General features: G+C 39.8%; 1 protein-coding gene across 4 annotated transcripts in view; it reads right to left on the reverse strand.

The window, feature by feature from the left end:
• Nucleotides 1-15470, reverse strand: part of LOC113023919 (ATP-binding cassette sub-family A member 1-like) — a 53318-nt gene that overhangs the window by 8095 nt on the left and 29753 nt on the right. For 3 of the 4 annotated variants that reach the window (XM_026170393.1, XM_026170391.1, XM_026170392.1), the window contains exons 7-30: nucleotides 15040-15231; nucleotides 13432-13521; nucleotides 7848-8091; nucleotides 7589-7728; nucleotides 7388-7504; nucleotides 6430-6624; nucleotides 5195-5403; nucleotides 4937-5113; nucleotides 4632-4854; nucleotides 4180-4401; nucleotides 3800-4004; nucleotides 3581-3694; nucleotides 3283-3457; nucleotides 3013-3144; nucleotides 2780-2919; nucleotides 2532-2669; nucleotides 2188-2417; nucleotides 1938-2010; nucleotides 1590-1792; nucleotides 1411-1462; nucleotides 1080-1193; nucleotides 696-844; nucleotides 361-485; nucleotides 15-113 (exon numbers count right to left, since the gene is read on the reverse strand). In XM_026170393.1, the coding sequence (XP_026026178.1) occupies nucleotides 15-113; nucleotides 361-485; nucleotides 696-844; nucleotides 1080-1193; nucleotides 1411-1462; nucleotides 1590-1792; nucleotides 1938-2010; nucleotides 2188-2417; nucleotides 2532-2669; nucleotides 2780-2919; nucleotides 3013-3144; nucleotides 3283-3457; nucleotides 3581-3694; nucleotides 3800-4004; nucleotides 4180-4401; nucleotides 4632-4854; nucleotides 4937-5113; nucleotides 5195-5403; nucleotides 6430-6624; nucleotides 7388-7504; nucleotides 7589-7728; nucleotides 7848-8091; nucleotides 13432-13521; nucleotides 15040-15231 (3758 nt within the window). The remainder of the gene's footprint in view (nucleotides 1-14; nucleotides 114-360; nucleotides 486-695; nucleotides 845-1079; nucleotides 1194-1410; nucleotides 1463-1589; nucleotides 1793-1937; nucleotides 2011-2187; nucleotides 2418-2531; nucleotides 2670-2779; nucleotides 2920-3012; nucleotides 3145-3282; nucleotides 3458-3580; nucleotides 3695-3799; nucleotides 4005-4179; nucleotides 4402-4631; nucleotides 4855-4936; nucleotides 5114-5194; nucleotides 5404-6429; nucleotides 6625-7387; nucleotides 7505-7588; nucleotides 7729-7847; nucleotides 8092-13431; nucleotides 13522-15039; nucleotides 15232-15470) is intronic. The other variant, XM_026170394.1, reaches the window with a different exon arrangement.

Consider the following 15470-nt stretch of genomic DNA (forward strand, 5'->3'; position numbering starts at 1 on the left):
GTAAGTTAACTCACGGTATTGGCTGTCCTTCCATGCAGCGTGTTCCAAAGCCAGGTTCTGCTGTCAGAGCTCCAAGCAGATTGTTGGTATGAGGGTCTTCAGGCATGTCATTACTGCAAAGGCACAAACAAAACACATTCCTTTTAATAACACATGCCATTTTAAACTATCTCTAAAAGTAGGAGAAATACATGTTAAAAGAACATCGTCACAAAATTCTACTTAGCATTTACAGCTTTGGTAAGAACACTAAAGGATAGGCAGCGTTATGTAACGTTTTACATCTTTAATGGGCTGAGAAAAATGGGCTATTTTGCAAAACAATGGATTAAAGTTCTTTGCAGACAGATTTTATCTTACCTGATGAAGGTAAACTGTTCTCCATACATGCCAGGATCCAGAGCCAGGCTGGGGTACTTTCCAAATGGAGGAACGATCAGGCTGAAGACCAAGGCAATACACACAAACACTGCCGGAAGCACAATCTGAAAGATAACAGCACTGATGTTAAAAGAGAAAAATACAGCTATTATTTTATAGAATCAGAATCAGCATCAGAAAGACTTTTATTTATCCCCAAGGGGCAATTAAGTTAGTAGTTAGGAAGAGCCTCATGATTGAGCGAGGCATAAACATTCATATAATGGCTAGCACTGTGTGTAGAGCCCATATATGTGGGTTTAATGCCAGTATACCTGGGCAAAAAAGCCCTTCCTAGATCGTCGAGCATAGAGGAATCGTTTCCACAGTAGTGCTACAAACTGCTGTCTCTTCAGACTCCAGCCTTTCACTTGGTATGACCCTTTGCCATCTGTTCCACTAAGCCAGTCGGTCTCACGGGATTCTGAACACAGACAACATGATACCCATCAGCAAAACTGCAGTGTGACAACATGGAAACATAACTTGTGACACATGGATTGTAATAACTTAATGTCTGCAAATTTGTAATTTTGTTTATATTTATATATCTGGTAAAATGAAACTTTAGGTACAAGCATAGGCTGAAAGATTTGATGAATGATAGCGAAAAAGATCTTTGCTATCACTGCACTTCATGCTGGGTAATCCATTTCTACCTGGGTCACCTTCAGAGTCATTGAAATCAAAGTCATCCTCAGTGAAGGGTTTCAGGCAGCTCTGGTGATCTCCGAACGCATGACGACGACGGGTTCTGGTGGGCACGACTCCATCTGCAGCCACATGAGAATCAGTGAGCTGAGCTAAACTATTTAAATTCCATTGTTTTGTCTTTTCTATGTTCCCTGATGCTTCTTATTTAAGACTCAGTGTACACAGCATTTAATTTCTAATTATTTCATCTAATGTTTACCAACAAATGGTGTTATAATGTAGATTGCATAGGAGACGTTAGGTGTGGAAATGTTGGAATAAATATCCCAGATTTACCTGAGAGCTCAACTGAATCCACTCCACTGTCCTCAGCCACTTTCAAGAAAATCTGAAGAGTTAGAGGGAAATAAATTAAAATACTGGCTAAGGTGAAAACAGACTGCAAAAAATAATGCAAATGACATATAAATATGTAAAAAAGTTAACTCCAACCAAATGAAAATGTAGTATCTTACTTCTTCTAGGGTGGTATCAGATATTCCATAACTTGAGATTCCCAAGTCAGTCAGTCGGTCATCAAGCTCATGAAAGAGCTCCACAAAGGCGCCATCTTTTGCAGCCTGGTAGGGCAAGACATAGGCGAGTTCATGGCCGAGATCCTCCACCAGGCGAGCCTCAGGGACATGCTTGAAAATCACATTGGAAATGAGGGAGACATCTGTGGGGAAGAAAAAGCAGAGAGAGTGAGAAGTTAGTAAACGGACAGAGGTCATTTTACATTACAGCTTTCCTTTTTGGAGCTCAAACTGATAATGTGGGCTTAATTTTATAAGAAAGACAGCCACTTTGTTATTGATTCTTACCAATAGTAGTGGTTTCACTTTCTGGTTCACTGCCAAGACCAGCATCTGAACTGCTTTCTGATACATTGTCCTCCTGTTTAAAAGACAAGACAATGTTAAGAGGGAAGACTAAATCAGTTGTCCTTCATTAGCAATCAGCATGTATATTTTCTATTTTACTATAGTAGAGTATATTTCTGTATTAATGATACAGAAAGTTTTTTTTTCTTCATTTGAAAAAGCTTAATATTGCTTTTTACATTTCTTGTACCTTTTCTGTTTTCTTGCTATAGGAGACTGTGCTGGCAGAATTCCTGCATGACTGTAGTGTCAAGTCATAGTCTCTCTTGACCAGGGTCAGGTAGTAGCCTGTCCCCAAGTGGGTCTTCAGGAAAAGAGAGGAGCCTACGCAACACAGCTTCCCGTGCGAAATGATGGCAATGCGGTCACCCAGGATGTCAGCCTCGTCCATGTGATGAGTGGACAGGATGATAGTGCGGCCTAAGAATAGAAAAAACTGAATTTGTCATTTCATTCTTGGGGGTGGATTTCTTGACTCAAATTCTATGTAAAACTACAAAAATAACAAGCTAAGACAATATCAGATCTAGTTACCTTGTCTGTATTTGAGCAAGAGATCCCAGATGCCCCTGCGTGCGTAGGGATCAACACCAGCTGTGGGTTCATCCAGAATCACAACCTTTGAACCACCAACAAAAGCCAAGGCCACTGACAGCTTCCTCTGCATCCCACCTAAAAAGACATCAAGAAATAAAAGTCAGAGACAGACTTTCTGTAGAAGCGTTAAACAGAAAATCCCTTTGCACAACCTGCCCACTGAAATAAATCAAATTTAAACTGACCGGACAGGGTGCTTGTGCGAGACTTTCGTTTGTGAGGCAGTCCAACATCATTCACAATTTGTTCCATTTCCGCCTTCACCTTCTCCTCTGAAAGACCCTTCAGGCGGGCGTAGAACCAGATGTGTTCCTCGACTGTCAACCTGCATTACAGCAAGCAACAGTTCACTTAACAGCCAAAGCACAAAAGACTGAAAGTTTCCACAAAAGTCTGTCCCCCAGTAACGCATACGTACATGCTGAAAAGTACGTTGTGTTGAGGGCATACACCCAGATTCTGCCGGATTGTGCTGAGTTCAGAACGAATGTCTTTGCCGAGAATGTAGGCTGTGCCAGAGGTGGGTGGAAACAGCCCTGTCAGGATTGACCTTGATCAGAAACAAGAAGGAAACACAAAAATACAGTCAACACTTCAGCTGAGCAAACTTTTAAATCCTTTATCAAGTGTCAAACTCTCAGCTCAGCAAAACTTGGGAGTACTGTAGACAACATGTGCACTATCTTACATAGTTGTGGTTTTGCCAGCTCCATTGTGTCCGAGGAAGGAAGTGATCTGTCCCTCATAGAATCTCAGGGACAGCCCGTCCACGGCCAGTTTGTTTCCATGGCTGTAGATCTTCACGAGATTCTCAATGTAAACACCTGGCTCTATGTGGCTTGGCTCTTCCTCAATGCAGACAGCTGCAAATCAGACACAAAAAAACAGCATAATTTATCCTGGTATGCCATCCAAACTTTAAGTAGTTTAAAGTGAAGATGTGTTGTATATCTAAAAATTATGATAATAATGATTATGATATGTACCATCAGCGTTACCCTTCTTTGACAGAGGGGTGGAGATGTTCTTGTTCTCTTTTTCTCCACACCAATATGTCCTAGTGAAGGGAAAATACCAGGGCCTAGGGATCCCATACTGACCTGTAACAGAATGTATTGCTTGTCAAATAATTCATATTGCTCAAATTATCAATTTGTCCGCTAAAGGGAAAAATACCCAAACTGCAAAGTTTTTGCACAACTCACCAGGGAACACAGCTTCAATGTACCAGGTCATTATTCCGTACAACACAGCGTCAAACAGCATGAGGCAGATGGAGGTGGTCAGGTTGTAGCTGTCTTCCTCTAGAGGGCTGGCAAGTAGGTTTGACCACTGTATTCCCACTCCTTGCTCCTCAAAGAGGGCAAAGTACTCACATCCAAAACCGAAAGCCACAGGAGAAAGGAGACTCTGTGAAAATGAAAGAGCATTCAAATTTTAGGACAGAAAATTATGCCTGCATACAGCAAGCTTGTTTTTAATCACTATATTCAAACATAGAAGTAATATTTTAAGACAAAGAGTACAAAATGCAAAAGAATCATGTTTGTATTCATAAGTGTGTAATTAAATCTATTCAACACACCACAACAATTTTTGCTCCAAAGCCCACGTAGTCCTGCCAGGCAACACAAAGCACGTAGGGCAGGTAGAGAGTGAAGTATATAATGCCACCGCAGGCGGCTGCCAAGTTGGCACGAGAAAACAGCGTGCTGATGAGAAAGCACTGCATGATGGTAACTACGCCAAACGATCCCAGGAAGAGAAACACAACGCCGGAGTCACTGTAAGGCAGCAGGTTACCCATCTGAGAAGGACGTCAGACAAAAGAGACAGGGAGAGAAAAGAATGATGTCAGTTGTTTTCCACCTTTTAATTAAATTTGGAGACATCATGGAAAAAGAGTGACTTAATTGTGCTGAGTATGAACATCTGCAATGATCAGTGCGAGCATGTTCACTTGTTTTCTATAATTTGCTGACATTCCTTCATGGTGACATATTGGGCATACGTGTGTGTGCCTGTGGCTGCACCAACCTTCAATAACATCACCAACAACCCAGCGCTGATCAGCAGGGGGATTAAACTGCTGATGAACCAGCTGAGCCAAAGGGTGCCGTTGTTCAGTCCCATGATTCTCATAGTCTCTTTGAGACGTGCCTCTTTCTCGTATACCACTCCCTTGATGATGATAGCTACTGAGTACATCCATGCCAAGGTCATGAAAAGAGGCATTGACCGACTCATCACACGCAGGAATCTGAAAAAGCGCATTGAATGTTACACACATATCCTCTGTAGAACTGAAACACATTCTTTTTTTAACCACAGCATTCACTTACATATCATCAACGTAGCAGGGGTAGGGCATCTGCTGAATGTAGATTCCTGTCTTCTGCTTGGTGCCGGTGACAGCTCTGATAATTCCTTGTTCGATTACATCCTGCAGGTAGGAAAACCCACCCCAGACATACCGCAGGTCCTCAAAGGGGTCTGCCCTGGGACCAGGGTCCCAATATCTGCAAAACAAGATGAAAATCAAGAGGGTCAAAGGAAAAGGGAAAATAAATAAAAAACGTCTGGTCAACACGGCCACTTACCCATCTTTAATCTTGTTTGTTCTCTCCACATTATCGATGTCCATACGAATTTTGTAATTGACATTGGGTGGCAGGTCAGTGCTGTTGTTGTGGGCAATGTCAGGAAACACGATTCCAGCCCAAAACCTCTGGTTATCAAGAAGACCCATGGACTTGTTGACCAATCGCTCCTCATTAGCCACTGGCTCCAGCTTGTCCAGGTTCACACACTGAAGGATTTTGATAAAGAATGGTTTTAATTACAGTTTAGCTAGAAAAAAGGCACTTTTGCAATAACTTTTATCTGAAAAGTGTTCATACTGAAGACGCCATCAGCCTGCAGACATCCAGTTCAAGTGTTAAGTCCTTAACAGCTCCAAAACAAACTACTCAGCTCTTACGAATGCTAAAAAAGTTTCAGCTCAAGTAGTCACACAGTTTCTCAGAATTACATTTATTTAAACTGGAAAACAGCAATGAACTTTACACCTGATTGCACAAACTCAGGTGCTTTTGTAACCACACCAGGATTGTTTAGCTGATTTGTTGAGAGCTCCTACAGATTAGCTTCAGACTTTTTTAGTTGACAGAAGCAGACTTGTACCAGATCCTCCCACAGCAAGTCTCTACTGTGCCAACAGAAAGCTAGAAAGCATAATGAAATGTGGGTGGACGATAACAATTAAAATACACCATATGCTACATATGTATGTCATTTTTGACTGTGTACGGTTGTCCTCGACACAGTTCACAGTGCAAGAAGCTTCACACATCATATGATCTTAAAGGGTGAAACAGTCAGTAGGTCAGTGAGTTGTTTGTGATTTTGCTGAACATGTAATTGACCCTAAGTGAGGCTTTTTAAGTGATTTGTATTGCATTTGTGCATTTAATAACATTATCCGCAGTGGCTAGAGACAACAGGTCAGACAAAACCAGGTCAGATTCACATTGAGATTCACACTAAAATGATCAATTACAGTAATAAAATTATCTATATATGGGAAGTAAATAGCTGTGAGGATCTGAAAGCAGTTCAAATGCACTGAACAGTCGAAGATGATGGCAGATTTGTACTGTGATGCCAAAAAATGTGAAATTAGCTGTTATTTTTCTGCATGCATGAACACCTATTCTACAGACATAACTTCAGACTCACGTTATTATGGCTTTAATCCCAAAATCTCAAAAAACATGGCAGCACATGACAGTTTGTTGTGCACTTTTTGCTAATACATCCTTTTATTAACACTAACCTCCATGAAACGAGAAATGGTCTGTATGGCGTGGTTGGTTTCATTGAAGACGTCTCTCCAGGTGTAGACCGATCCTGCGTGTTTTTTGTTAACTGAGGTCTTAGAGAGGAATGCTGCTATGTCTGACACGCGCAACTCAGTCCCACTAAGCTGGCTGTTAAGGAACATAGCGCTGGCATTATTCTGGAGCAGGGTCTGCAAAAAGAAAAAATAACATTTAATAACAAATAAAATCAAAATAACAATGCTGATTTTGATAGAAAAATTTTTTAAGATGCTGGAAAAGCTGAAAGTTCTTTTTTCTTTCATTTAAATTGTCTTTTAACCTTCTTCTTTTTGTGATGCAAAATGCCAAACTGTGAAAAACTCCTGCATGCATTCTTGCTTGTTCAGGCAGTTTATCCCTGACAGCAACTTATCATTAAACTCAAAATGCAGCTCATTATCAGTCAGTAACATCAAAGTATTTTTACAACCCTTCACCACCAGGTGGTGCTTTATGTAATTCCCACATGAAAATGCTGAACAGATTTCTCAGGCACAGCCATGCACTGATGTATTTTTGAGAACATAATAACAAGTAAACTGACTCCAATAGGATGAATCCAGAACGATGCTCACTAATCGTGGCAGAACAAGTAGTCAACCAAGCACATGTGTGGTTGGTCCGGCTCTTTTCTTATTTGAACGAGAACAAGTGTGGCCTAAATGAGATCAGTTCTTAGTTTTGGTTTACGAGGTTTTTTTCCTCAGCTGCCAAATTCTCATTTCGATAGCTTCAAATAAATTCATCAAAAAAATCCCAGAACATAAACACTCTTTGCTATTGAGGTCACATCAGATATATAATTATACATAATTACATTTCAGTAAAGGCGATCCTTTCATGTAAACAGGAAGCACACAAAGCAGACAGTGCTGATGTGTGCCAAAGGAAAATGCCCCTGCACGCACTCACCCTGACCATGTCCATTTCCTCGCTATTCTCCATGAAGTTCCAAATCTTGGGCTTCATCTCCTCCCACATCCCTCCAAGGTCCCTCAGCACACCCAGCTCCTGGAAGGTCTTATTAACCTGAAAGACCCACCAAAGATAATTTCATTTAATGGTTCATACACACCTCTAATGGGGATTTTATATGTTAAGCGATAGCTATACCTCGTGGATGATCCTCTGTGTTGCTGGAGTGTCTGGTGTATAAAGGATCTTCCCCATGAGAAGGGGCTTCAGAGCTCGCCAGATCATTCTGGAAATGGGACTGGACTCCAGGTTCTTCATCAAATTGTTACAATAAGGAGCTGAAAAATAAAAATAGAGACATTTAAATGGTGAACCTTGTATTAGTAACAACAAAATATTTGACTAACAAACTGTACTATTGTGAAACTAAATTGATAGGTGAGCTCTGGACACTTACTGGAGGAGTTATCGTAAGTGGAAATGGGTTCACTGTCATTATCGTTGCCGTGGTTTCCAAAAAGGGCCTTGTAGTTGTTGTCTTCATACCAGTTGAGAGACTTGATTTTGAGGCCCCCTCCCTCAGGATGTCCACAGACGATACGTGACACAGCCTGGTACATCTGATTTGGAGACCCTGTAGCATTTGCGGTAAGATACAGGATCTCCTTTCGCATATCCTTCCAACTCTTCATGCTGGAAAGCTGTAGTAGAGAGAGGCAGATAGAAATGTCAACATATTGATGATTGCTAGGTGGCAGTAGGTCAAATTAGAGATCTACTTCTCATGTCCTCAAAAAATCGGTTGACAATCTTTGGTTTGTCTACACAAATAGAGATAATACTCCTGAAAAGACCTATTTTAGACACAAAATATCATCTTAATATATTAGAACAATTTTTATGTTTCAGGCAGGAGGCTTTTTTTTTTTTTTTTACCATATTGCCTTTTTACAGTAAAGTAACTGCATATATTTAAGACTGTCACTTTTTTTTTTTTTAATTATGCAGATCCACATGGTTGAAATTCATCCTGAATGACAACATGAGTGTTTTTAATGCACCGCTGATCACTTCAAGTGTCATCCCATATGTGTTCAAAGTTGCTCTGCACACATTTCTTCTTCAGGTATTCTCAAATGTCCTGAATGATTAAACAGATAACGAGAAAAATGAAAATAATATGCCCACATCCTTATTTGAAAAGGGATCATTTGTGACAACAGTAATATAAAATGTTTGAGTGCCTGTGTGTGACGCAGGAGGTGTGAAGATATTGAAGGTTATCATCTCCTCTATGGTTGGTATTCTGGACGTGGAAGTCAAGTGCTGCACTGAGGGGTGGAGACACTTAGCTGTCTGCCTGCCTCAGATAAATTTAACTGGTGTTCCTGGTCTATCGTTATGCCTGAGTATGTGTGTGCATGAGGAGAGGTCAGATAAAATGTAACACGTATTTCTGCACGTGACTTGCATGCTACTGCTGAGCAACTTACATAAAAAGCAGCTGTGATGATGATATTTATCATAGTGTACATCTCACATGTGTACGTTTTGTAACAAATAACACAGAACTTGCATTGCATTTCAACAGCAGTTATCTCTGCTAGTTTTCTGCTGCTTATGCATGTGTTTTTAATGTGCACACAGATAAAGGGAAATTGACTTTTAAGTTAGATAAACTTTGTGACATTCACTCATCATTCTGTTAAACATTTGTTTGGCATTGGCACAAAATGTAACAAATATAAAATGACCAAGATTATCTTCTTTTGCATATCCTTCCAGTTTTAATCTCCAGAAAAACTGGAATTATTGTGATGTCAACATACATTTGCATTGTTTCATCAAAGTGAAGGAAGCAGGGAGTTCATTCTGGTTCACACTGAGGTTACTATAGGTCATCAGACAAGTCCACACTAGTTCACTGTTAAGTTTCCAAACTGGTCATCAGCTACCTACACACGCAATTATGTCACCGACTCGTGACAGAGAAGGATGTCTTTTGTTAAAGTAAAAAAGAAAGAAAACAGACGATAACTTCAGCAATTCCAGCGTCACACACGCACACAAAAAAAATCAAGCATTTCAAGTCCACTCAAAGGGGGACTTTTGTGAAAGGAAGGGGGGTACTAGGGCATACGGTAATTTTGAGCTTTGTGCTTTAAGCATGGAGGATGAAGAAATCAGACCCTTTCTTGAAAAAATGAGATAAAAATGTGAAAGAAAGAAACTGAAGACAAACAAACAAACAAGACAGTGTGTGAGAGGCTGCAGCAGGAGGTAGAAATGAGCACAGAAAGCAGAGGAAGGTACAAGAACAAAGAAAGGTTACTATCGGGCGTTCTCGTAACTGGCAAACATCCGCAGGCTCCACAAGTACAGCCCTATTATTCTGACAACTGTTACTGAGTACATGCTCATTGACACAGAAACACACATGCACACACACAAACGCATATAAACACATTCAAGCCAGACAAGTAGAAACGCACACGGCTTTCTGAAATGCCACGCATTCCTGTTTTAGACTGAAATCTGCAATTTTCTTTGTCATCTTTGTCACTTAATATCAGCTGCTCCATGTCATTTTTATTCATTTATTTATTCGCTATTTGCCAGGCAAACAAATATTCAACGTAAGTTTCAAACAAAGAGAAACTGAGCCGTAATTTAAAGACCTGTTGCGTCCTACATTTGCACTCGCTGAGCTCGTTTTGTATGCGGTCGCTTTGCAGCTGATCCTGCAGCCACATCAAATGGTCACATGCTTTCCTGCTCTGTCATGTACAAAGAACTGTGGGTGATTATTTCTGCCAGTATGTGTCTGTCTGTAGTGCTGACTGGGTGCATATCAGAGTCTTTTAGGAAGTTTTGTTTTGTGGCTGTCAAAGTACATTAAAAAAATATCAGGCTGTGCATATGTGTATGTGTGTGTTTGTATTTAACACTGCATGTAGCCACCAGGCAAAATTTATATATAGGTCTGCATGAGTGCGTACTTGCCTTGTGCTGAAAACGCTTTTGTGTGACTAAATTAATGTGTCATTTCCCTAGTGGGTTACTGCCCATGTTATCTTGGGTGACTAGGTGACTAATACACACATCCATGCAGGAACTTGCACAAAAACACACACACGCACATCGACACAGACATGGAGGCAGCAGAGAAAGATCATCCTAGAGTAACCCCACAGCTGAGTCTACACAGGTTACTAAAGTTCAAGTTTCCGCTCAAGCACACAGCTATTTAGACGAGAACAGACCCTCGGAGGGCAATCCTAAAATAATTGTGAACATCAAGTCACAAGTATAAAATACATTTAGATAACTTCCAAAGAGATCCAAATTCTCAGACAAAACAATAGAATGGGAGTTGCAGGTGCACACAGTTGTTCTTTCTAATAACGTAAACCTATTAGAAAAACACATAACAATACACTGATCATTTTAAAGCAGGAAAGAGTAAATAAGCTAAGAATGTTGCTGTATGCACTGTAAACTGGGCTTCTTTGTGAAAAATTCTAATGAACACTATACGAGTCAAAAAAGTTAAGTTATAAGCTTGTTCTCTCTTGTTCATCTGGTCATGTTAAGAGATTCAGCTGACTTTAAAAACTCTAAAAAGAGTTTTAAATCAATTTTTCACAAATAGTCTGCATTTGCCAGTCTTGCCAGAGAAGACAATTCATGACCCCCTTTTCAATAATTGCCACCAATCATAATGAAGGTTTTAGTATAAATTCTAAGGGGGGATTCCAGATTATTAGTGCACAAATGCCTGCCTCCTCAGCAAAACCAAAATAATCTACTTACAAACTGAGAAAAGGCTTCAGATAAAGTACTTAAGTAATTAGTTTAACAATACATTAAAAATTTAAACTCATCATGGCTAGCAGAGAAATAAAAGGCAGCGATGTCTGATTCAGACAACGACCATTATGTAAGTCTGACATGGACCATTTCTTTTTGCATAATTTTCCATGTAGTTATGAGATGCTGGTTGATAAGAATAGTTACATCTCATTGCTCCATAATGCCAGGCTCGCTCATACTACTTATCCAGTGTTTAATGAAAAGCCACGAGGTAGCTTAAAAAGTAGACATTTTTGAAAAAAAAAAACCCCAAACAAACATTTGATAGGTTTGTAGCTTAAACCTATTCGCTGGAACGTTCAAGACATTTTAACTACACAGCAAAGCAAGACACGAGTAGGCAAAGTTCTTCATGTTTCTCGTGCACGGGAGAGAACTGGACAAACGTCGTTCCTTCACTTGACCCCAGTTGCTCTCGTCCGCTCCCCCGTAACACTGCTCTTTTTGAGGTTACATGAATATACATAGGTTCATTAACATATGACGTCTACATACACACAAAGAGTACCTTGCCTGTGCGTTGGGTCAGAGTGTGACCCCATAAACGACTTCCCTAAACCTGCTGGTCTGGAAGTCCAGCAGTTCATCTAAACAAAAGGCACTTAGAGTAAAACAGATATAGATGTGTTTGCTATACCATGTATCAGCAAGAAAAGATACAACCTTGCTCATGATCCCAAGAGTGATCTATGCCAGAACACTCTGGAGAGGAGTGAACGCACCCCCCTCTTCATGCTACACAGAGTTGTTACAGACCTCCTAGGATGAGACATTCTTTCAATCTACAAATGATTATATACTTCTAAGCATATATGAGTAAATATTTCTAAGCATAAATGACAATCAACAATATAAACCTGACACATTAAAAACATTAACATCTGTACTTTTTTTCATGAGGTTTGTCACAGGGCTGGTAATGTGGAAAAGGGCTTTTTCTTTGCTCCTGAAGAAAAATTCTGAAAATGCATTAAGCTCTTTATGCCATTCAATAGTGATAAGCCTTGGCTTGAAACACAGGCTGTGAATGATTTTTGGTTGGGAACAAGAGGGTACATGATTGCACGTCTCCATTCTGGCAGCTGCATATCTCATCTATCAGCCAGCTAAGCAACGTCATATAATCTGCTTCTAACAAAGTAACAGACTGAAAAGAATTATAGTCTTTTTTTGGTCATTACGCCACTGCATGATAGCAATTCATTCCCAATTTCAGCAACCTAAAACATAACCAAGTCTCCAGTGACGTGTAAAAGTTTCCAAGCAGCTGTGGCCAAAATGAATATAATCATGGTAAAGCACAGAGGAAGTTGTGCAAGAATGATTTCAGTTGAAATTCTTTTTTAAAAAAGATTTCATGAGATTATGCTTATCAATCATTTACACAGAACAGAGAGTGGAATAATGCAACATCAGCTGCTGAGAAGAGGAGAAGACAGAAGTACATTGGTGTTCTTGCAGCTGCTTAGGAGGAACATACACCAACACATACACACACTTGCATTCACGACTGGATCTTTATGTTTTGCCAACTCACCAAGCAGGGGCCTGAGAGAAAGAAGGTTCTGTTGTAGCTTCTCTCGTTTCTAACTACACTCCAGCAACGCTAAGATACATTAGCTCAGACGTGGAAGTGAGCGTGCATGCACGTGATTCTATACTGCTTGTCTGCAATGATGTGAGACAAGCGAAGACAGTGCACCTGGTTGCCTGCTGAGCAAAGCTTTTACAGGAATATTTCACAGCCTGCTTACTTTTATCTAAGCTTCAACAAGATGCATTACTGCAGTTTTTTATGCTTTAGACTATAATTTATTTTCTACTGTTTGTACAATAACGTGATCTGTGGTGCAAAATCGCTTAAAAACAGAGGGACCCTAGTAAATCAGAGCACACTGTGTCAGTAGAGGAGATCTGATTTTATATGAGGTGTTATAAAAGACTCATATAAGAACAACCTTTTCGAATCAAAGTGCACAGTGTGCTTTCTATTACTTATTACTACCTCGACCCTAACTTTAAATATCTTTAGTGAGATTTGGTTCTTGGTAAGCATTGATTTTATAGGGGACTGAACTTTGGACACAAATACCTCAGTAACCTTGTTTGTTCGTGTTATGTTAACATGGGGGGGTTGCGTTATCTGTATACATCGGCGGTGTGTTTACCTCAACGGCCAGTGCTCCCAGGCTTTCCAGAAGATTGTCGGTTGCAGCTGAGACTTCCTGAATGTCTTTTGGATCAGACCTCACATCCCTCTGTGAGATACAAAGAGGACAGTTACTGTGCTGTAGAGATTTTTAAGGTAGCCTGCACAAATAAAAATTGATTGGCTATTTTCTAATTGCTTTTGTTCTTGCATAATATACTACTAATGACCACAGGAAAAGATTTATCACACAGGCAGAGAAAGGTGAGAAAGTTGTGGGGTAAAGAGGAAGAATAACATTTGGGTCAAAGGTGAATGAAGAGGGACCCAAGAAAGAACAACAGGTCAATGTTAGTTTGACCTAGGTTTCCATTTGTCAGACTGCTGTGAGTATACAAGTGCGTGAGAGTGTTCTCATATATCACATTTAGTTGTCAGCTGCTGGAATGTCTGAAATTCGATAAACCACAGGTGCTTCTGAAGACAGAGTGGCTTTCTAAGAAGAGAGAAAGACAATTTAACTTTCTAGTAAGTTCTTTCTCTCTAAGTTGCTCGCTCGTCTGCCTGACTTTCTCTTGCCATAACAATTTCTCCACTGTCCCTCTGTTTTACACACACACACATGCACATACACATGCACAAATGGGGAGAAACGGACTTATGCAAGTTCCGGTCTTCATATTATGCAATTCAAATTTTTTCCTGTTGGAAAAATTTCCCAGTCTTGCATCATTGTTTTAAAGACTCAATTAAAAAGACATACACATGATTTTTTGGCTTGATAAAATCACGCTTCTCTGAGCCAGAAATGTTCCTTATTTACACGCGAGTGAGCAAGACAACACCAGCAATGGTTATTAACTTTACTGACAATGATGACATTCAGAGATATTCTCCATTTCTCTCCTCCTGTGTTTGTTTCTTGTTTGAACATTCTGTGCTGCATAATGTTGGCTGACCTCTTCCCATCCTTCCAATCATGACTCACATTTCTATCATGGGTTTGGAGGGATAGGGCAGGCGTTTTGGAAACATGCAGGGAGAAGGGAGGTTAAGCTGAAAAGAAAAAAAAAAACCCCAAAGCAAACAAAAAATAGACATGGGAGCACAAAATATAAGAGATTGTGGTTATAACTATAATTCCTTTTGACCAGTCAGTGGTCAAAAGGTGTTTTTATAAAGAACATTTGTGATTCTCCTTGCAAAAGAAAGCTAGGGACTTCTAAAAAAAAGTACTTTGTTTGACTGAAAAACACTTTGGGGATATCTGAATAAATACATGAGCACTAGTAATAGTTTTACTATAACCACGAAGCGTCACAGTTCCGTGACAATAATGCATATTTTCCATTTTAAACAGGAAGGGCATGTCTTCCTAGTTCCGGGCAGGTACACAAAATACCACATCCCGGTCAAATATGTAAACACAGATGGCAGATTTAGAGTGCTGTACTCTGACACACTATTGAGTTACAAGTTTGTTGCTTTTTTTCATCTGTTTTCTTATGTTTCATTTTATGCCAGAAATACTAAAATAAGACGTTATATAGGTATTATTAGCAATATTACATTTGATGTCAAAATTAAGATCCATTCTAAACTTATCATTTCATGGATTTCAACTTACCCGAACAGGTTTTAGGAAGTCCAAGTTAGACAGGAAGTGGCTCTGGGCCTTGTTCAGCCAATCACTGGAACTCTTACAGATGATCTCTTGAGTCATGCGGGACACGTTGCGGTCAGCAATGTGGACAAACTCCTCCAGTGGTGTGGTGTTGCAGAGATCTCTGAGATGGAAGCCGAAACCTTTTGTGAGGACCTAAAAAGAGAGGAGGGAAAAAAGACAAAACAGGATTGAGATAATATAGAGAATAATGAAAAAGAATGCATAGGTGAGATAATGTAACAGGAGAATTTTAATGTCTGTGTGTGTTTTATATATTGAGTTAAGCTACGATGGATTTACAAGTAAAACTGCATCAAAATTTGGTGAATAACAAAGTTTGCTAGGTGACTGTTACTGGCTCTTATATGACTAATATCCAAAAAACACGCACA

This window comes from Astatotilapia calliptera, chromosome 6 (assembly GCF_900246225.1).
Source record: "Astatotilapia calliptera chromosome 6, fAstCal1.2, whole genome shotgun sequence".
Taxonomy (NCBI): domain Eukaryota; kingdom Metazoa; phylum Chordata; class Actinopteri; order Cichliformes; family Cichlidae; genus Astatotilapia; species Astatotilapia calliptera.